The sequence below is a fragment of the Mixophyes fleayi genome, chromosome 1, assembly GCF_038048845.1.
Source record: "Mixophyes fleayi isolate aMixFle1 chromosome 1, aMixFle1.hap1, whole genome shotgun sequence".
Taxonomy (NCBI): domain Eukaryota; kingdom Metazoa; phylum Chordata; class Amphibia; order Anura; family Limnodynastidae; genus Mixophyes; species Mixophyes fleayi.
In genome coordinates, this window is record NC_134402.1 from 202,694,391 (window position 1) to 202,718,098 (window position 23,708).

General features: G+C 38.7%; 1 protein-coding gene across 5 annotated transcripts in view; it reads left to right on the forward strand.

Annotated features, from left to right (window-relative positions):
- Positions 1-23,708, forward strand: part of LOC142148299 (nuclear receptor ROR-beta-like) — a 140,039-nt gene that overhangs the window by 75,408 nt on the left and 40,923 nt on the right. For 3 of the 5 annotated variants that reach the window (XM_075204778.1, XM_075204777.1, XM_075204776.1), the window contains 5 exons: positions 8,102-8,470; positions 8,695-8,816; positions 10,420-10,552; positions 11,945-12,052; positions 13,956-14,066. In XM_075204778.1, coding sequence (XP_075060879.1) covers positions 8,119-8,470; positions 8,695-8,816; positions 10,420-10,552; positions 11,945-12,052; positions 13,956-14,066 — 826 coding nt within the window. In that variant the 5' untranslated portion in view covers positions 8,102-8,118. Of the gene's footprint in view, positions 1-6,950; positions 7,093-8,101; positions 8,471-8,694; positions 8,817-10,419; positions 10,553-11,944; positions 12,053-13,955; positions 14,067-23,708 lie in introns of all 5 variants that reach the window. The other 2 variants (XM_075204774.1, XM_075204775.1) reach the window with 2 other exon arrangements.

Below are 23,708 nucleotides of genomic sequence, written 5' to 3' on the forward strand. Positions count from 1 at the left end.
GCTGCCCCTAAGGAAGGGTATGCTCAGACACCACTGAGAGCAAAACTTTCCTACCAAATTGTGCATCCCTGGGTTCAAAAATAATAATAGAATTTAGTAAATGTATGGCCAGAGGAATAGGCTGCAGCCCAACATAGCTTCTCTGCTAAGGCCCCATATTGTGCCCCCCAAGAAGTACTTACTGATCTGGGGGTAAATGTATGAATCTCCGGATTCTTCATCTCCGGCGTGTTCAGCCTTTCCTTTACAATGCAGCGCCGCTTTAAATTTAAGCGCTGAAGAGGCTGAACACGCCGGAGATGAAGAATCCGGAGATTCATACATTTACCCCCTGGTCATAGTTTTGGATATATATTTCCTTAATGATCTGACTACATCCAGAAGACAACAAGGATTCTAATTATCTACTGAACCTTCTTGTTGAAAAAAAGGAATGACAATTTCCTTGTTAGTATGAAACCCCAAAAAATGGGACAGTTCGTAGCACTGCCCTATCCCTACAAAAGATTAAAAAAAAACAGTTTTACAAGTAAGATATTTATATTCTACGGAATCTAAAGGTTCAAAAGTATGTTGTTGTAAAACCGATAAAACCAGATTGAGATCCCAAGGTTCTATAGGAGGAACAAAAAGTGAGTGGAGTCTAAGAAAACCCTGTAAAAATCATCTGCACTTCTGGAATATTCACAAGTTTATTCTGAAGCACAATAGACAGAGTAGACTTGGACCCTTAAAGAGCCTAATCTTAGCCTGTTGTCTAAACCGTTCTGGAGAAAAGACGGGACAAGCTGAAAACTGAAGTCTGGAATGTTCCCACCGTAGCAAATGGGTTTTCCAAACGCTATGATAATTTAAGGCAGAAGAAGGTTTCCTAGATCTTAACATAGTCTGGATCACCTTTTCGGAGAACACCTTGACCATTAAAAAATATCGGCTTCAACAGCCATGCTGTCAAACTGAGTGTAGCTAAATATTGGTGTAAAAGCAGACCCTGTGAGAAAGGATCCTCTCTTAGTGGAAGTTGCCATCCTGGCTCCACTGCCATTCTTAGGATGTCCCCGTACCAAGTTCTTTTGGCCAGTTTGGTGCACTTGAGCTCTTTCCTTCCTGGCTTTCCTGAGAACCAGAGGCAACATGGCTATTGGAGAAAAGACATATTTTAGATGAAAATCCCATGACACTGTGAGAGCATCCACTAGGATCACCTGAGGATTACAGGTCCTTAAGTAAAAGCTCTCTACTCTGTGAATGAAGTGTGAGGCCATGGTATCGACAGTCAGTCATCCCCATCTTTTCATGATGTGTTTGAAGACCTCTGGATTGAGAGACCAGTGTCCTGGCAGAACTGCAAAGCTGCTTAGAAATCTGCTTCACAATTTTCTATCCCTAGGATACCAGCCTGTGAATGGATAACACCTCTGAAGCTGGGTGTTGAAAAGAAAACCAGGAACTCCATCCGCTGGGATGAGATCAAACTGGATTTCTTGTAATATATGATCCATTCATTTGCCTCTAACAAATCTGCTGTGATTTGTAGATGATTTTGGAGAAGAAGAAAAGATTTAGCTTTTATAAGCAAATTGTCTAAATAAAAAATCACTGTAGTAACCTTTAGTCTGGGAAGGACAGCCATGACTGCCTTAATCTTGATGAATATAAATGATGTGGACTGATGTGAGTGAGTTCTCTGTACAGAGCTGCGGAATTAGTGGCGCTATATAAATAAATGGTGATGATGATGATGAATACCCAGGGGGCCATGGCCAGCCTGAAGGGTAACATTCTGAACTGAAAATGGAGATGTCCTTGTTATGACTGCCTTTGTTTTGTTTCTGGCAGCAGTACCTATAATCCATCAGAGGTGCTGCTGTCCTGCTCCTGAACTCTGCAATATGCCTGAAGGAGTTAATCTCCTTGTCTGATGCTAATTAGAACTGCACCTGTTGCACTGCTTTAAGTACCTGCCTCTAGCTGTGCTCTGTGCAGTTCATCCGTTTGTTCCTGGCTGCTGCTAACCTGCTCCTGTGCTATTTGATATATACCTGCTGGACTGAACTTCTGTGTATGACCCCTGCCTGTACCTTGGACCTTGCCTGCTTGCCTGAGACCCAGAATCATTTGCCTGTACCTTGGACCACGCTATTCTGCCTGTTGCCCTGACCTTTTGGACAGACTTCTGGACCTCGCTAATTTGCTTGATCTCTGCCTGGCTATTTGGATTTGTTTGTCTGATCACTGCTTTATCCCTGGACTCTGTCTGCTTTCCTGGACAGCCTTGTGCCTTCTGGACTGGGGTAAAACTTATTATACTTGTTCCTACCATTTTACTATAAAGTCTCTATTGGAACCTGTTATCCGTGGATTTGAGTTATCTTTGTTAATATATTTACCTGAATAAAGACACTTTGCCTTACACTACTGTTGCTCATCGTGAATGCACTGGGATTCATAACAGTCCTGCTCCAAATCTTAAAAGATTTTTCATGACCCTCCCAAACTGGGATATGGAAGTATGCCACCTTTATATCCATTAAGGCTAGGAATTCACCTTGCTACATTTATTACCAACAAGAGGAACTCCATTTTGATCTGAAGACTGGCATTTAATGACTTTAGATTTAAAATTGGCCAAAATGTCTTGTCTGCACCAGAAACAGATTAGAATAATGCCATTGTATATTCTGAGCCTCTGGGACTGGAATTATCACTTCTAAGAACAGAAGAGAAAAAAATGGCTCCCTAAAGAGAATGTTTCTATAACCTGTCCTGTGAAAGGCCTGAAACAAAGAAACAACTAGTTGTTGGACCCAGGAAGTCTATAATATAGCCACTCTGTACAATCCCCCTTCCCCAAGAATCTGTGGCAGTGTTTTCCCATATCCGAGAGGACAAGCTCTCACCACATGGAAGGCTGACTGGGAGGAGGCCAAGTCATGCTGTGGATTTGTCCCCAGATCTAGGACCTGGATGCCTGTTTGCCCCTCTAAGAACTAGAGAAGTTCACTGACCCCGTGTTTTGGTTTTGGATCTGGATTAACTTTGTGTTTTGGTTTTGGCAAAACCGCCCTCGCGTGTTTTGGTTTTGGATCCTGGTTTTCTAAACTCCCTATTTTGTTTGCTAAAAACACATATATATATTTTTTTTTATCCCTACATTATTATTAACCTCAATAACATTAATTTACAATAATTTCCAGTCAATTTTTGTCAAGTGACAAGAATACTGCTACCCCTCCTGTTTCTGGATGAGCAATGGCACTGGATCTCCTGGGAAGGGAGGTACTTCAAAACCCACGAGATCCGACAATGTAATGATGACGTTTCTCCTCGATTCAGATCCGAGGCGCGCGGAGATACCGAGTTGTCTTGCGAGCCTACTCGGATCTCCGAAGTTCGGGTGGGCTCGGTTTTCAGAAAACCGAGCCTGGGCATCTCGACTAAGAATCTCTTTTTAGGTACTAGGCTTAACTCTGCAAATGAAAGATTTCTGCTTTGATGGGTAGTTACTGTGAAATCAAAAGGACTGAAACCCTGGGAATCTAGTCCTAGAAGAATTAACAGGGAGAAAAGAACTCTTTACCTCGTGTCGCCTGATTTTTTTGTTTTATTCTGTTCAGGACAGAAGAGGCCTCTAGAGTACTCTTGGACTCTAGATTTTTATACTCCGAAAACCCCACACCAAGGAGGGCCAAAAAATATGCAGCACTAATTAAACAAGAAATGTAGTATAAATAAACAAGATCTCTCAGGAATCGCCAACACAAATATAGATGATATTAATATATAAATATAATAATAATCTTACAAACGTAAAAAACTGAATGAAATCTCGAAAAAACAAAATTTCATTGCAGTAATCAAGATTGTTGCATGAGTACCACAAAGTACACACAAAAGAATAAACATTTTAAAAAACTAACAAATTATCACATATAAAATATAAAAACAATGTCATAAACTACAATAAATACTAATAGAAAATCATGAAAAAATAAAAGATTTTACAATGTTAACGGAATGTCCAAATCCTTCTAGTAGTGTAAAACGTTAATTCATTAGTAGATCACAAAATATAAACAGAAGGTCAGCATGAATTTGTTTTCCTAAATGTGGAGATCAATAGCCACATGATATGATTGGAATTCCACTAGTGCCTCTAGTGCAGTGTACTTGCAGCTAATACACAGGGAGCAGGGAGGCTTGAATAGCAAAGGCTGTCTCCTGGTAGTTGGTTGAAATTGGCACAGACTTGTAAATCACGCAAATCACACTTACTGAGCGCAATGTTTGTGTGTTTTAAAATGCAATAAAATTGGCGCTGGGCACTCCCGAATCCATCAAGGCAGGGATCTCAAAATATGTGCGCTGTTGAATTAGGGTGTTGGTCTGCTGTGCTGTACTGCACAAGACACTGCATAATACGTTCTATGTGGATTATAATTTTGCATAAGAACACACAGAATAAAAAAAATTGAATTAATGCCAGTAAATAATAAAGGCATTAATGATTAAAAAAATGTATTTCTATGAAATTCATTTTTTTTAGAATGTTGTTAATGTATACTGAACATAAATTACATTTTTACAGTTGCTCCAGTTTGCCAACACATGTTATAACATGCATACAAGACTGTCATCACTAGTACTCAGGACTTAGACTAGCCCTGTAGCTATAGCTAGAGATACAGCAGAAAAACAAGTAACTTTGTCATGCCCAGAGCTTGCTTCAGATATGGCTGTGCGTGCATAAGTTTGACACACCGTACTGTAAATTGACTATGGCAAAACGCCCCTTCCCCACTTCGCTCACTCCCCAAAATCATAGGCTGTAGTAAGTGTCCTTTGCATTCGAAAAATGGAGCAGACTGCATTTATTGGTGTACGTCATGGTTCTGGGCATGGGCAGAGTGAGTTTGCGTACGATACCGGCAGATACATGCCTTGATGAATTGGGCCCAATTTGTTTAGTTGTGCTTCTACAATTCCATAAAAATGAGAGTGAATTCCCTTTAGCTCGGGCCTGATCAATGTATCCATGTAATACTTAGTCAGTGTCGGACTGGGGCATGAAGGGCCCACCGGGGGACTGCAACACTAGGGGCCCACCAGAGAGGGTGCCCCCAAAACAATATTATGTCACACAGTAGTGCCCCCAAACAATGTTACTCCACACAATAGTGCCCCCAATGTTATGCCACACAGTAGTTCTTCCAAACAATATTATGCCACACAGTAGTGCCCCAAACAATGTTACTCCACACAGTAGTGCCCCCAATGTTATGCCACACAGTAGTACCCGAAATTCACATATACCACGCAATAGTGTCCCCAATTCACATTATATCCGCAATAGTGCCCCCCAAACCACATGTAATTGAATAGAGCTCTCAATTCACAGACACTGTATATATGTGTGTATATATGTATATATATATATATATATATATATATATATATATATATATATATATATATATATAAATATATATATATATATATATATATGAATTCTGTCTCATGCTGCAAGTACTGTAATTTGGATTAAATTAAAAGATATATCCAGTAGTATTGAATAAAATAAATAAAATCTACTTACCCATTGCGGCAGCCTCTCTGGTCCTTAGTCCTTCAGGGAGCATAAGACAGTCAGCTGACAGGAGGAGGGGGCGGGTCACATGATCGCAACTGCGATCTTATGTGAAAGATGACTGGCTGTCACTGACAGCCAGTCATCTGCAGCAGCAGGAACGCAGAGGAGGACAGTGGGGACGCCGAGGAGGACATCGACCCCCAGGTGAGCTAGATGGGCTCCGCCCACTTCTAGAAGGGGGTGTAGCCGTAGGGCAGCGGTCCAGGTGGGCCAGTCCGACGCTGCTTACAGTACCTTCAGTGTCTTGCACACTCATACTCCTCCTATGGGATATCCTTCTCTCCAACACCACTTTCAGAGTCATTAACTATAGTAAATTTTTGTTGTAAAATTTCATCTTGGAATTAGGACAAATACCAAAAATATATTTGCTATATTCCCTTAACAATTTCTTTACCAACAAGCCACTTCTGGAAATCCTCAAGTCAACATTGTGTGGTGGAGGAAATATGTCTTTAACAAGGTGTATGTCACAGGATGTATGTGCTTTGTTTTTTGCACACAACAGAGATCAAGGACAAAATAGCTATTTGCACAAGCAGAGTGAGTGTATGGATGGAGTGAAGGTATTCATATTGATGCACCTCATTTTGTGTACAAGTGCAGAAATGTGAGTTCTTTTAGTGGAGTAAGGTTATTATAATGAGATTAAGGGGTAAAAAGGGCATATTTTCAGGAGTGTTCCTTGCTATCTGAAACATTGTGTGTACATTTGGACTCCGCAAACTGTTTGATGTTTTTACCTGCTCAGGGCTAAGGAAGATCTGGTTTTGTCCACTACGTTTAATGAGAAAACGCTTCCCAATACTATAGCCGCATTTCGCAACGTTAGAAAATCTTCTATTACTGCTATTTATCATTAAAAGGTCGCCAGGGCAGCTGAGCGATACGAGTTGTAGAGTTGTCAAAGCAAGGTGTGCTCATTTGGTGCGGTTCATGAGTGAGGTTCAGTGAAGCAGTAGCATATCTTCAGGGAAGCTTTGAGATACCATTGATGAACATGCTCTGAACACATAGTAAAGGAGCATTGAACACTTTTAATGCAAGAGGAAATTGCCACACTACAACTACAGTTTATCTGGCTTTGTTTTTAATTACCTTTTGTGTATGAGCTATTATAGTGTTCATTTACAATCTACAAACTTGACATTTGCACATCCAAATTAAAAGGTTAGTTGTCTTCCAGTATTAGCATCTTAAAACAGCACTCTGAACTTTATTTCTAGACCATGTCCTGGCTTCCCTTTGGTCTATTTATTATATCTAAATCCACCATATTACCGGCTGACTCTCTTCCTAGGGTTTCTTTCGAAGGAGCCAGCAAAATAATTCCAGCTACTCATGCTCTCGCCAACGTAACTGTCTGATAGACCGTACTAACCGCAACCGTTGCCAGCACTGCCGGCTTCAGAAGTGCCTGGAACTTGGTATGTCCCGAGATGGTGAGTAGGACATAGAACAAAATAGACTACAATTTCTGCAGATATGTATCCTCAGACTTTCACAATGACTTCCGAGATGTGCCAAAAGAAAATGGTTGTTTTAAGGGTTGTCAAACCTGAGAGAGGATATGCTTAAGAGAAATTACTAGCATACATCAAGTTGCTTGCATGACTCATGGCTGTGTCTGCTTTGCCTTAATTTTATGGTGTGTAGGACTCCTATGTGATGCATGATTTTCTTGAGTAGTCCAAAATGCTCTCACTGGGCAGTGTAATTAGAGATTTTAAAAGATGTGGGCATCCAGACAGTGAGAAAATAGTTGCCGATAGTTGATCCTTACTTAATTAGTGTTTCTACCAACCCAACCCTGCAATCACTTGGTCATACAACTCCAGTTAGAAATGCCAGATTTATCCACCTGGGTATTTTAGAGGAATTCACTTCTTTCTGAGCCTTTTTTTTTTAGTGAGCACTGCCTTTCTCATGTATCCAAATTAACAGAATCACTGATATTTGACACATAAAGCTTTTTCTATTGGGTTTAGAATAAAGAAAAAAAATTCAACAGTGTTTTATAGACTGAGCAAGCTTTGCTTCACCAAGAATATGGCAGCTGTAGGGACACAAATATGTGGTTGAGTTTACAAAGAAGTGACAGAAAAATGTTGCACATACCCATTAGTTCTGATAAACACATGCTTGCTATAACAGTAATATTAAGCACTGCTTACAACAAACTAAATGTAAATATTTAAAATAAATATAAATTTGTACAGTCCTACAAAACTGCATTCATACGGTTTCACACATGTGCCTTTTACTACAAAAATGTGATATATTTGTTCTTCCTACATAAGATAGGATAACATTTTATTTGACTGAATTAAACAATACATACTTTATATCTATCTCTCTCTCTCTCTCTCTCTCTCTCTCTCTCTCTCTCTCTCTCCTCTATATATATATATATATATATATAATTTAAAATAATTTTTATTCTGTTCTCAGCTGTGAAGTTTGGTCGCATGTCAAAGAAGCAGAGGGACAGCTTGTATGCCGAGGTTCAGAAGCACCAAAAGAGCCAGGAGCAAGTTCTAGGCAGAGAGGGTCCAGATACAGTCCCTTTGTGTTATCCCACTAGTGTAAGCAGTGCTCTATCTGACCTAGAAGACCTGAGTGGCTTACACGATGGCCTACTCTTTGATTTCCCCTTGACTCCTGAAGGGGGTAGTTCCTACTACAGCCTGGAGCTGCCACTTTCTACACAGCCCTCCCCAGATCCCAGTCAAAGATCCACATCAGAACAACTCCCTGGACACTGCCCTAGGGGTCCTGGAGATGACCAAAGTGTGATGGACATTAATGCTACAGAAATAGGTAAGTGCCTACTGTACATGGAATAGCCTACTGTATGTATAAAAAGGCTAATACCTGTACAGCAATATAAACAATGATAATAATGATCTTCTGTTGTATATTGTACCATTTTTTGGATAGCAAGATTAGAAAATAAAATGAGAGATTTAATTAGAATTTTATGAATAGCATATCTCAATGATTTATGAAAAACACAAGTGACGGTTTTTGCACATTTCTTTTAGATTGTGTGTCACAGAACATAATCCGATCCCATTTAGATACTTGTCAATACACAAGTGAAGAGCTTAGCAGGATGACCTGGAGTGTTCATTCACAGGAGGATGTCCGCAGACTTCAAAGCAAGGTAATATAATAACATATCATACATATAAATATGCTTTACATATATGTATTCCATTTTACAAAATCCATATAAGAAGAGAAAACCATTCATACACTCTATTACTTGATCTCAATCTCTCTCAAGTAGGCCCAAATGCAGTATCAGGGATCTCCAACAGATGTCACACGGCCCCCTTGCTAATAGCACATAAGTGGACGGCCATGCACACACACTTTATTACTTTGTCACTGTCAATCAAGAATGGTCATGATGAGGGAGCTGTGGTAAGAGCTGTTGTTATTCTGTTCTTGCAGGCCCTTTTTTTCGCCTAAAGAAACAGAAAGACATAATGATGAAGATCATGAGTAACCATGGGTAGGTAGGGGTTGAAACACTGTCATCATGGCAGAAGGCCTTGGTGGCACTCTGCTATGAATTAGCCAGAGGATGGGAAACATAATATGGTGCTTAACACTCCATCCAATTCTAAGTATGTTGTTAAGTGATCACACGTTGTTGGGCATGTACAGTAGACCCACACTTACTCATAGCTCTCCCACATTATGATAACTATTAAACAGAAAAGGGCCCCAAATATTGTGTTTCAATGTGGGTAATTTTATTGACTTTTCCACTGTACTGATTAAACACAGAAGGGTTGTTCCCATTTAACAAAGTGTTTTACCGGCATGTAAAAAATACAAAAAAAATTGATTTTATTTTTTTTATTTTTAAAAAAAAATGTTTTATTTTAATAATAAAGCCTTTTCCTTGTTCTATCCCTGGCTGCCACCTTATTGAGACGCTTCACCAGAGGTTTCCGGCAAAGACAACTGCCAGCAATACCTGACGATAGCCATTAGCAGCCTATGAGCGTTTGATAAATAGGAAAAGTGCATACATTCAGCAAAAACTCCAGTTTTTGCTGGATCTAGGTGGTTTCTTCTATTGATAAATATACAGTACACTTTATCCAGTCCATGGCTTGTGGCTTTATATTAATTTTGGCAAACATTCTGCTAGCTAATTCTTAATTGCAAACCTGGTGCACCACTAATAGTCTCTTTTACCAAAGGGTATAAAGTGTTAATTCACAATAACTGTAATTCATTATAATGACAAAATAGGGACAGTCATTCTTATTATTTTCATAAAGAAGGCCAAAGTTGTTTTATACCAGTTTTACAAATATGATGGTTTAAGTAGAACAATAACAAACTAATTATCTATAAACAGAACATATGAATAGAACAAGTAATACATCTATGTGATCTATGCCGTATAATGTTAAAACTAAAAGACTTTAAGTGACCTTGAAAGGAAGACACTTTGTAAATCCTTTAAGTTTATCTATGTCCCAACATATCTCTACTTCTCTCCACATTGAACAACTGTGGCTTAGATGCAGTGGTCATTTTAAAGGGAGTCATGTATTTAAACAAATTGAATAGTAGATATTTTAAAATCAAGTTTAGAGTGTAGTTCTAGAAATTCACCTTTCCTTTCCATGGACAACATCTAAGGGCCTGTGAATTAGTATTGAAATGTGTGAAAATATTTGACACAAATGTTTTTGTTAAGTGTACTGTGTGAATAAAAGTTAATTGCTTTCCTGTCTTCTCAGCCCTGCGAGTTAATATGGCAAATATGCGCCATCCATATATCAAATGCAATTCAATACGTAGTGGAGTTTGCCAAACGCCTGGATGGTTTCATGGAACTTTGTCAAAATGACCAAATAGTACTTCTTAAATCAGGTAAGAAAATTAAGACAGAAGGACCACAGAGCTGAAAATAGTAACTTGGAGGACTAGATGCTACTTTTCTTTTCTTTGCTTTGCTCATATCTCAAAATCAGGTCCAGTGTGTTTAGAAAACTAAGGAAGGATTTGCAAAGTAACAGAAAGAAAGCAAAGTTGAGATTTGGTAGCCTATATACCATTTTACAGTGCAAAGGATTTTTTTACTGCTGTTTATTGCAGTGATAGGAAATCTTTTATCGGCACAATTTACCAGTAAACATTTACCGGGTCGCTGAATATCACTTACTGCTTCTAAAAACAGTCTCTGGTTCTCGCTGCACATGCATAACCTAGCTTTTTTTCACAGATCAACTTTCAATTAAAAAAACAAAAAATTACAAATTTGACTTAAACATTGAAATCATTTTTCTTAAAATATGTAAACAATTGAGAAAAATACTTTATTAAAATTATAAAGCCATTTTTAGTTTTCTCAGGTTGATGAAGTCGTGGAAGGTGTGTGCAGGAGAATGCATAGAAATATATCTATGGTATCCTTCCCTATTGCCATCCTGATATGGCGATACCGTTATGAGGATTCCGGCGCTACATGTATCGGCACAATATTCTTAAATGAGCTCTAATATTTAAACGGGACAAATACAGCATATTAGGAAAAGTGGGTGTTTTCTCAAGAAAATCTCTCAATGATGAATAGACCCCTAAGTGACTTGTCTAAGCATAATGCGGGACAGTTTGTATTGAGAAAAAACAATGGAAAACGTTGCTTTAGAGATTTATAAGTTTTCAATGACTGACTATTCCAAAACTGAAAGTATCACAGAGAATGCATAGCCACTATACTGAGTGCTGATGAAAGACAGACAAGGCAGTTGAAATGCAGTTCTTGATTTTTAAAGGTACAGATCAACAAACAGAAAATACATTTATAGAGTTAATTTTTATTTTACCCTCAGTCATAAAGTGCTTCCTGTCTAATTTTCATATTGTTTTCTGCCAATTATGTTTCTAACCTTTGGCTTTTTTTCTCCTATTCTTTCATTTTCATTTATCTATCAATATCTTTCAATATACCTTACCCCAATTAAACCTGAATTTGCATCCTTTTTCATTGGATATTAAAACACCCTGGTTAAATTATTTGGTCAATTATATTGTTGTTTTTCCCTTTGTTGTGGTTCTGGGTGGGAGCCTAATTATTTGGATTTATAATTAAATATTTTATTTATATATAAAATAATATTTCACATTTAATATGGGAAACACTTTACCTTAACATTTCCCCTTTACATTTATTTATACCGTTTTCTTTTTCCATGGGTTGCTGGGAACATTTTATCCCTCTTTCCCCCACCCCCCTCTGGCTCATATCTTTTTCTGCATTAGGTTGTCTGGAAGTCCTTCTTATTAGAATGACCAGGGTGTTTAATCCCATTAACAACACAGTACTTTTTGAAGGAAAGTTTGGAGGAAACCAAATGTTTCGATCGCTTGGTAAGGAATCATTACTAATGTATGTTTTTGTGCGTATTAATTAAATTTAGATAAAAACTATTCACTGATCTTAGCAATTTTATTACTCACTTTTTCGATTTTGCACTTATTACATATCCTATATTCTCATTCACAAGACCATCCTCCAAAACACTATGGACCTCATTTAGAGTCGGACGCAAAGTCCGTGTAAGAAGTGTAGGAATGGGAGTGTGCCGCAGCTTGGTAGGGTATTACGAGTGGCAAACAACCCCAGTTGCGTCCCACGTGTAATACCCTACTGAGCTTCGAGCAGTTCCTGCAGCTAGCTAACCGCTTGCGCCACCTAATTCCTGCCGCACAGCTTTAGCCCTGTTTTGACGTGTGTTGCGTCTGCGCCTCACTGCGACTAGGATGTATTCACATGGTCACGTCTTCATAATTCCGCATTCCTCCCATTCTCTCGTAGTGAGTCGCACGCTGTCGCAAGTGTTAATTGCATCCAAGATGCAGGCGGATTTGGGGCTTTCTGCACATGCGTGGTAGTGTTTTTTTTGTTGGATGTGCCTAAAACGGACTTTGTGTCCAACACTAAATGAGGTCCTATATGAAGATGCCTACCATATGGTTATGCCAGCAGTAGATACATTAGCTAGGAAGTCCTTAGGCTTGTCCCTTTTTGAGTGAAATGAGCATCTTACACTAATGACACATTTTTTGTTGCAGTCTCATACTAAAGAAGATATATAGGTTTATTTCTATTTTTGGAAAAGGTGTAATGTTGAAGGTGTCCAAACACTGCACCTCTTCCACTGATTTAATAGCTGACAAACAATAGATTTATTAACTGCTTTCTGAAAGGTAGGGGGAGGTTATTTGTGCAGTCCTGCTGTATTATATTTCACTATTTACAGTATCAGGAGACTTATATTAGACATGTAATAATTTGTTAGTGATGGTTATATATATCAGTACCATTTAATTTCATATTTTTCCTTACTATTTATATTAATACTAGAAGGGTCACTTGGCATTGCAGGGCTCCGATTTGTAATGTGTAGCAGTTTTTATATATTAGCAAATTATTTGGTAAATACACTAAAATGCTATTTAGAAAATAAGATGTGTTGCTTTCTGGCGCTATCATTATGTCATGTTGTGGCGAGGTTTCCTTCCAGCAGTCAAACAAATGTTTACAACACAAAAATTATGTTTTCAATATTCATCGCTTTATCGCATTGTGGCGTTGTCGCTATGTGGTCTAATAGGTTACTTTTTGATACTAGATAACTATGTAAGATTTGGAAGCTTTATCTTGAGAGCTGTGGAAGAAATTCACCAACAAACAAACAAACTTCTTCTTATATATAGATATATAGATTAATGGGAGCTGCCACATTGCGTGCCCAGAAAGTTGTAAATTAAAACCAAACCTATAGATTTCAGTTAAACAGTGCTCAAATTACGCTGAAAAGTATGGATCATTTTGTCTCGTTTTGTACAACCACATGTCTTTGAGGTCTATAACTATATATAAAATACATACCATTATAGATGAACACTTTTGAAAACTGGTGCACAGACAACTATATAGAAAAGGAGTAGAAGGCCATATTAATAAAGTAGATTGTTACTGGCATTTTAGTACAGTTCAGGAAACAAAAGCAAGCATGACATTTTGTGCATTTTATCTGTGAACTAGCTTTAAAAAAAAAATCTTAATTGTGCTTGTGAGCAGTTAAGAAACATTTATGAAATCTAGTGCGCAGGATTCTATCACTTTTGTAGTACAGTTTGGAAAATTAAAGCAAAATTATTATATTTGTTTGCTATGGTTATTGGCACCAGTGCACCAATTTTTATAAATACCCTCCATTATATTTTAGTATAATGTCCATTTAATTTTCTGTTTGTATTTATCCAGGATGTGATGACTTGGTATGTGCCATCTTTGATTTGGGTCGTGCACTCTGTAATTTGGATCTGTCAGACAAGGAAATTGCTCTATTCAGTGCTGCAGTTCTGATGTCCCCAGGTACAAGAAATCTGACAAACTAACTCACTTATGAGCAGACAATTAATTCCAGTCACATTGATTCACATGTATATTATTCTACTTTTTTGCTGTTCATAAACTGTGAAACTGGCTTGAGTTCACGTATTATTCTTATATGCAAGTTAATTTATATATTATAGGAGGATGGATTCTACTATCATTCATTTCTCAACAAATTATTTTCTGTATCTTAATGCACAGTGGATGTTTACCTATTTCTGAGACAGTGTATCTAATTTTTTAAGTCCCTACATTTTGTGGGAGATAAATCAATGGAGAAAGTGATGATTCACAGATACAATTGTCTCATTTAGATCCTTGTTTCCTACTCTCCCGGAGTTTCCAGGAGACTCCAGAATTTCTGGAAGTCCTCCCAGACTCCAGGAAGGGCAGGGCAACCTCCCAGTTCCTAACTATATTAAAGTGGCAGGGGCGAGGCGTATGACACAAATCGCCCCCTTCTGTAATTGGTCAGAAACGGATGTCTGTTTAGGGGATGGGGCCAAATTACACGATCCGCCAGTCCCCGCCCCAACATGCCCACTTCCCCCCGATCTCCCGGAGCACTTCTTGCCAAAGTTGGCAAGTATGATTTAGATTATATGTTCACAATTTGTACATGGAAGATCCACCAAAATATGGCAAAAAACTGTTGCAAAGGAAGACCACTTAGAACTATCATCTACAGCCTGTGACTTCACAGATCTTAAAACAGAAATCCTTGTAATGGTTTCTCTAAATACAACACTTTCTAAATCGGTTGACTTCTTGAACTGTGAGGCTTAAAAATGGACTGTCACCAGAGTGATGGGAGGCAGTTATGTGTGTAATGTACAGGGTGACTGATTACTTAAAAAACTATATATTCTACATCCAACCATTTGCGAAGTGAGCTCACTCACTATGCTGATAGCTAAACTGAGGCACACTCTTCCTCCCCAGAATATATTTTACAGCTTCCAGTGTTCTAGATCAGTAAGTAGAGACTGCAGCTGAGAAGCAGCGTTGGAGAGGTATAAATCTCATGTGCTAATCCCATTTTAGCAAAGCATAAAAAAGGAGTATCATTTGCACCTGAGCAAAACCATGTTGCGTTGGAGGGGGAGGTAAATTTCAAATGTGGGGACAGATTTATAGTTGGGGTAGGGCATGTCCTAGATCAACATTAAATTTCAGTGTAATAATAAAGTTATTAAGTATTTGTGTGTTAGATGAAAAAACAGCCAGTATTTAACTTATCTGCAAAATAATAAACTAATTTGCACCCCTTGTATTGAAACATGGTTTGTCCCAGAGAACATTTACTCCTTTTTTGCCTTAATGACTCAGGCCCAGAGTATTTATTTAATGGGGACACAGATGGACACTACAAGTAATACTTTAAGTTTTCATATAAAAAGCATACAATGTTTTATTTGGTGTTATCCTGGCATTTCACTGCAGCTCTAATAAAAGAAGTATTACCTCCTTACTCCATCAAAGACGACTGAAGCCAAACATGCTTAGGGCAGTGTCATAATGGGATCTGATAGAGGACAAATAGCTGAAATTTCAATCAGTTAACCTGCTGTGATGTCACTGCCCCTGTGTGTGAATGCATCTGGAGACATGACTCTCTAGGACAGCTTGATCTTTGCTCAGTGAGATACATAGTACAATTTCTGCTCTGACTTTCCTTGCACTACTATTACAATAACTTAGCTAGCAATAAAGATTGTAGCTAACACAAGAGGGTAAATGTATCAAGTTGAGAGTTTGTGGCGGGTTTGAAAAGTGGAGATGTTGCCTATAACAACTAGTCAGATTCCTGCTGTCATTTTGTAGAATGTACTAAATATATGATACCCACAACCTAATTGGTTGCTATAGGCAAAAACCCCACTTTTCAAACCCGCTGGAAACTCTCAGTTTGATACATTTACCCCCAGGACTGATATGGAGAGAAACCATCCACGGAATCTATGCCCATACAGTCACATTATGTGGTCCCCAGCTGTGGTTACATCAGTATGCAGTAGCTGAAGAATGCATTTTGTTTTTCGCACAATTTCACCCTCTAGTCACCTGATATTGGGTACAAACTAAACAAACCACAGCAATTCAATTGAAGCCATGTTTATTTAACAACTGTAGAGTATGGTGGCAGTCAATATTACCGCTATGGGAAAGCCAACATTTTTAAACGAAGCGACAATAACGATTGGTATAAGGCCAATAATAATAAATATACCACTTACTATATAACAGATTATAACTTTTTCCGAAGGTTTAAATGACCGAGCAGTGTAATATCCGAATGGCCTAAACAGTTGCCATAGACAGAGTGAAAATTACGGTTTTAAAGCAGCAATAGCCAGACCCCACGCCATGTATAATGGCATACAGATGTGGGGTCCGAGTATTTCCGCTTTAAAACCGGCATTTTCAGTCTGTCTATGGTAAATGACGTCATTTCCTAGTGTAGCTGTTTAGCATATTCAGATATTTTACTGCCCGGTCATTTAAACCTTCGGAAAAAGTTATCTGTTTTATAGTAAGTAGTCTTTTTATTATTATCGGCCTTATACCAATCGATATTGTCTCTTCGTTTAAAAGTATGTCAGCTTTCCCATAGCAGTTAACCCATACCCCACCCGTAGAGTAAGGTAGTGGAAATCAATGGCAGTCATTTATGAAGCAGCAAGGCACAGTGTAAAATTTGCAAGACAAGACATGTTTTTATTTACACTGGTGCTCTTAGATTTTTGAAAGTGCATTGGTTTGCAAAGCAAAATTTCAGAATTTATGTTGGAGTAGAAGTTTGAATTGGTGATAGGAGGAGTTGGGACAGTCCTTGCTGAGTACAGAACAAGATTATTAAAGAGCAGGCACCCTCCCGGAGATATTAAAAGTTGTCAAGTATGATTTAAGCAATAAATGAGAAAAATGGAAGAGGTTTATTCAATAAAAAGGGTGGTTATAATGTGGTAAGAGGTTGGACTTCATTGAGACATTTAAACTTTTGCACAGTGTGCCTCTTCGCATTTTTACACCTCCACCAAATTTAGGTGCATTTCTAGTTTGTTGACTAATCTTCAGAGCCTTCAAATTAGGCTTGCAGTGCAGTGGGCTTCGAAAATCCAATCCAATGTGTCTAGTTGAAGTAGTACACTTGCTATAATGTTCTTTAGATTCTGGGTATCGAGCTATTAACACCTATAACAGCAAACAGATCTGCTAAGAAGTGTTTGTTGGTTACCTTATGGTATTTGATCTACATGTTAAAAGTCATATGTGGATTTTTTAACTAATCTAAAGCCCAATAGGTAGTTTTTTTCAAACCTTATAAAATGAAAAAGTGGAGGTCCATAGCTTTTATACTTAGCCCATATACTTCTGCTAGATAAATGATTCCCCAATTTCTTACTTTTCTATATAACCAATGGTTATAAAATGCACTATATTGTCCTACCCTGAACTTGCTTTTCAGTACAGTTAAAACATAATTTGCAATGGATTATTTTCATTCACCTCAATCACCAACCCAAAAGACACATTCCACATCTCCTACACAATGGCCAAAAGGCAGCATAGTTACTGTAAAATTAGCTCTGACACCACTGGCGTTGTCCTTCTGCGAATTCAGGATAAGATACAAACCCATTAATTTACAGAAATGTAAGTATCTGAATATTCAGGTTAACCTTTGGAACATTTTACATATAAGTTCTACAGTTTTACAAGTCTAACTTAGTAATTAGCAATCCATTTGTTTTCAAGTACTGTTAGTTATTTAACATGTGTTTACAGTACTTTAAAAGTGTTGTGATTTTATTAATGGTATCATTTTAATGTTGACTTATATTTTTTGTTAGTATGAACATACTTTACTAATTGTGGAGAGAAAATGGACTTTTTCTCAGAGTCAATTAGACTTAACTACTAACATGTTCTCAGTGCATACCTGATGCAAAACTATTTGTACCTGAAAGTTGTATTTAAAAATGTGCTTAATAGTAAATCTTAAGAAAACTCTAATTACAATGGACAGTTATTAAAGCATATATTACTGTATAGAAAATCAGTACCAAAACTCCTTTTCTCTGTGGCTGTTGCTTAATGCAAATTAGCTATTGGTGTAGACCGTTATGTCAGCTTATACTTTGAATTTGTTCATGCTCTGTGTATTACAGGGAGAAATGCAGAGGCCAGGTGGGTATCTTACAGTTTGTCACTGGGTAGTATAGCTTGATAAATTCCCTAACTAGTCTCATTGTTTAAGTAAAGCTGTATCTATAGCTATTCATATGCCAAACAGAACAATCTATGCTGAATGGAGAAGGCTAAAAAAGGCTCTTTGACGGGGAATGTGTTGTATCAGCAAGTCTGTATCATACTTTAAAAACCCAGTGGGTGAGGCATTGATTCACAGGTTTTCATGTAAATGGTTCATCTCAAAAGCTTCAACTGCATTTGGAGTGCAACCCCCCCCCCCCCCCACACACACACATAAATATATATTCATTCAAAATACTTAATCCTGCTAGTTTTACCTTAATGTCAAAGTAACCTTCAGATATTGATTTTTTTTTTATCAGTACTCAATTTGGTTTTTAACACCAATGCTCTGGTAAATGCTTTTATTAAGAGAAGTAAGCAGGAGGACATAACAGTGATGCACGCAGGGGGGGTTTCTGAGTCTCCAGAAACCCCCCCCTGCACTAAGTGGCCGCTATAGCTGCACTGTCCTATACAGCAGCCGCGGCGATGTCAAAGAAGCGTCCGCGGCGGTGCTGTAGTGTATACAGCACCGCCGCGGCTGCTGTATAGGACAGCGCTGAAAAAACGGAGCCCCCCCCCCCTGACAATCCTCCGTTCGCCTCTGCATATCATCATCATTTATTTATATAGCGCCACTAATTCCATTCAAACTTAGTCTAAATTCCCTAACATACACACACACACACAGACATACAGACTAGGGTAAATTTTTTGATAGCAGCCAATTAACCTACTAGTATGTTTTTGGACTGTGGGAGGAAACCAGAGCACCCGGAGGAAACCCACGCATACAAGGGGAGAATATACAAACTCCACGTGGTCAGGAATCAAACTCATGACCCAAGTGTTGTGAGGCAGAAGTGCTAACCTCTAAGCCACCGTGCAGCTCATATAAGGTACATAAACAGCATCCAACACATGGAATAAAGGAAGGAAAGAAAAATTGTGCCTTAGATTTCAGGGCAGATGAGGTACTGGATTATCTGAAGGCAGTGTCGGACTGGGGCATGAAGGGCCCACCGGGGAGCTGCAACACTAGGGGCCCACCAGAGGGGGTGTGGTTAGCCATCATATAGGCGGGACCTGACACTAGAGGGGGAGTGGTCAGTCCACGAAGGACAGCTAGCACCTTAGTGTAGTATATAAAGCATACAGTGTGTGTATAAAGAATACACAGTCTTGACCTGCCCCTTAGATTGGGCAGAACAGTCACCAAAAATCAGGATTGTCCCACTAGAACAGGCTTGACTAACCTGTGGTACTCCAGGTGTTGTGAAACTACAAGCCCCAACATGCTTTGCCAATATATAGCAGCTTATTGCTGTAAGGGTATGCTGGGACTTGTAGTTTCACAACACCTGGAGTACCACAGGTTAGCCAAGCCTGCACTAGACTCAACATTTGACAGACTGTCCTACCTGTTGTTGTCACTTTTACCACCTGTGGCTGCTGGTTTCTTTAGTTGTGGCTTGTCTGGATCCTGGAATGTTGAGGGCCCTATTTGGAAAAAATAATGGGTACATTTAGAAACGGCAACCATCCCTGCCATTAAATCGACAGCACCCACATTTAATAATTAGGCCTCTCTCCAGCCTCAACATTAAAGTAATAGTGCTCACATTTGATAAATAGATCTATTTCCCTCCAACCAACCCCAACATTAAATTAATAGTATTCCCATTTAATAAATAAACCCATTACCCTCCCTCTAAACAGCCCCAGCAATAAATTAATAGCATTTACGTTTAATACATCCATTTCCCACGACCATTCCTAGCATTAAATAATTAATATTCACATTTAATAGATAACTCTCCTCCCCACACTCAGCCTCACATTAAATTATAGACCCAAACCACCTCAGCATTAAAGGTCCCATCACCCCCTCCCTATAGTGTTCTCTGTGCAGCCCCCCTCACTATAGTTTAGTATTAATATTAAACCATAATTAATAATTAATATTAAACCATAATCCTATGGTTTAGTATAGATAGGCAGCCCCCCTATGTCACATAGTAGTGCCCCCAAAACAATGTTATGCCACACAGTAGTGCCCCAAAGTTATGCCACATAGTGCCCCCAATGTTATGCGACCCAGTAGTGCCCCAAATAATATGCCATGCAAGTGACCACACACACATATATATCTATAATATAAATGTCTAGTGGCGTGTGTTAGTCTGTCTGTGTGTGTGTGTGTGTGTAAAAAATAAAACCAAGCTCCAGCGCCACCTGCTGGGCGGAGTTATACACTGACCTACTACTTTTTAACACCTTAAGTAGCGTGATTTGACTAGAATGCATGAGTATCATGCACGGGTTAACTTGTATGTATGTATTTATACATATATATATATACATATATATATATATATATATATATATATATATATATATATATATATATATATATATATATATATATATATATATATATATATATATATATATATATATATACATATATAGATAGATAGATATATATATATATATATATATATATATATATATATATATATATATATATATATAGTACAAACAAATGGTTAAAGAATATACTTACCGATATGTTGATTGCTGCAGGACAGGCTCTCACTGTCTTCTGGTAATCAAGATGGCAGGAACTGAACCATTCATAGCACTATTACTGGATCTCTAGATTGTTAGTGGTACGGGAAATACAGTGTCAGGGATAGTAAGGAACCTACAAATATGATATCTATAATGGCTTAACATGCTGGAAGTCCGGCCAAGCCTTTATAACCCCTGTCACCTGAAATAAAGGTCCAAAATGTTTCACTTACTATACTGTATACAAGTATAACTATGATCAATATTTTACTAAACTTCCAATTGAAATATCAGGCACGGCCATGTAGATTAATCAGGCATTCCTTGCAACGTTTCAGATGAGGACTGTATTTTTATTGTATCCTTGTCACACACCCTCTTTAAACAATACGCTATTTTTATGTCAGTAACAAGACAAATTGACTTAATAACTGTTATCCAGCACTTCTCATAGGCCCTGGCTGTAATCAGTCATACTTACCCTCCAGTATGTTATTCACGTTACTTGTTTTATACCTTCCTATTACGAGTTATACATGATATTATGCTTCTGGCATGTCCAGTAATTTGCCAGTTACTCCTCTACTTCCCCACTATACAGTGCTGCAGATTTTGTAGCACCTTATAAAAAACAGTAATCGTGCTTACACCGTTTGATGAGGTTCCTGGTTTCTGGCTTCACTGAGAACTCAGAACACAGATCAGCTGACAGGGGGAGGGGGCGGGTCACATGATCGCAGCTGCGATCGCAATTGAGCAGCGGGGACGTCGGGGCCTCCAAATATTGTATGCTCTCTACTTCTTAGTTACACATCTCTCCATATGTCTGATCTATCAGAACAAGTAAAATGTCTGTCTCCCATCTTGACATGTTTGACAGTGGAAAAGAGGTATTTAAATATAAAAATATATTCAGATTGGGTTGGTATTAAGCTTCAAAGCAATTATACATGGGTGCATTGTGTTTAGCAAGTGCCATATAATGTGTTACACAGTGTCTTATTTGTATATAATGATAATGTTATGTCTTCAAGACTGAACAAGGCTCCATGAAGTGTAAAAAAGGTTAAATATTATTATCTGACAAAAGTCTGTACACAAGTTCAGATTTGTATTGCTCCCAAAAGTAGGATTTTCATTTGATCAAGTCCCACTAGGTGATAATCCCACATGGTTAATTGTGTGACAGGTGTTAGGGGCCTAGATGCCCAGGGAATTCAGAACAATTGTTTAAGAACTAGTATTATTATTATTAATTTTTATTTATAGGGCGCCACTAGGTGTCCGTAGCGCCGTAGAGGGACAAACAAAATTACAATACGAGGTGAGACAGCACAGTACAGTAAACAATAAGCACAGTAACTCAGTGAGCTCAAAGCACAGCTAGAGCAGGGGAGAGGGGAAGGTCCGCATACGACGGATCCCAAGAGGGAGGGCACGGATGACAGGGAAACTCCCAGAGGGGAGAAGAGGGCGCGAGAGGGGACGGGGGGAAGAGGGTCCTCGAGGAGGAGGGCTAGGAGAGATGACCCTGCTCAAAGGAGAGTACAATCTAAGGGGTGGGGTAGACAGACAGAGAGACACGGGGGGGAGAGAGAGAGAAGGAGGAATGCAGGATAAGGGAAGGGAAATGAAGGGGAAGAGGCAGAAGAAAAGTTAGGAAGTTAAGTGGGAGACTGGAAGGCTTTAAGAAAAAGGTGGGTTTTTGAAGCCCGTTTGAAACTGGACAGATTAGGGCAAGTTCTGATGGAGGGAGAAAGCTTGTTCCAGTGGAGGGGGGCAGCACGGGCGAAGTCTTGGATACGCGCTTGGGAGGAGGTGATCAGGGGAGAAGAGAGGCGACGGTCATTGGCAGATCGGAGGGGTTGGGATGGAGCATGAATAGAGAGGGGGGTGGAGATGTAGGGTGCAATGGAGTTGGCGAGGGCCTTGTATGTAAGAGTGAGGAGCTTGAAGAGGATTCTGTAGGGGAAGGGGAGCCAGTGAAGGGATTGGTAGAGGGGGAACTTGGGAAGTATTTGCAATGGCAAGCCATGACATTAGACCATAGAGTGTGTTTTAATCATGAAACACAGTTGGCTGGATAACTAATATCTGCGGACATGCAGGACACCCAGATGTCCCAAGGTTTTTATCATGATAGTGGTTTTAATCCTTGGTCTCTTTCTAGTCCATATGAAATTCATGATTGTTTTCTGCAATACACAAGACACTTTTTTCAGGGACAACTATTGGAAGTGTGTGCAAAAGGTAAGGAGTTCTAGGGAATTAAGTCATTTTGACTACCTCTGTATACCCAAACCAGGATACAATATAGGAATGCCATTTGATAAGATTTCAGTTTCGCCAAGAGAGCAAGATAACTTGCCTGGTAACGTGTCACATAGTTATTGGTGATTTGTATCTCTTGGTATGTGAGGACCACCAGAAAGTACAGCTGAAGTATCTTTAAGGACTTGTGAGTTTTAGTTATTGAACTAGAAACTTGTTGAAAATCAGACAAAAGTATCAATAAATTCAACATTGTGATTATGCAAAAATTGCTAGAATTATACAATCTATAAAAAGTTACAGTTTATGTTTAATGGAGCTTAATTGGATGCCTTTGATTTGGTGGTTACCAAGTTTGACATCAGACCAGAGGAAAAAGTATATTGCTTATCGATCACAGCAGTGAACAGCGGTGAACATGTTGTGCCAGTTCAACCTGCCAAATGCATTTTGGGCATCCAGTAAGAAGAGCATAGATGCATAGTGTAGTTAGATTTTCCATTTGCTATCGTAGTTCAC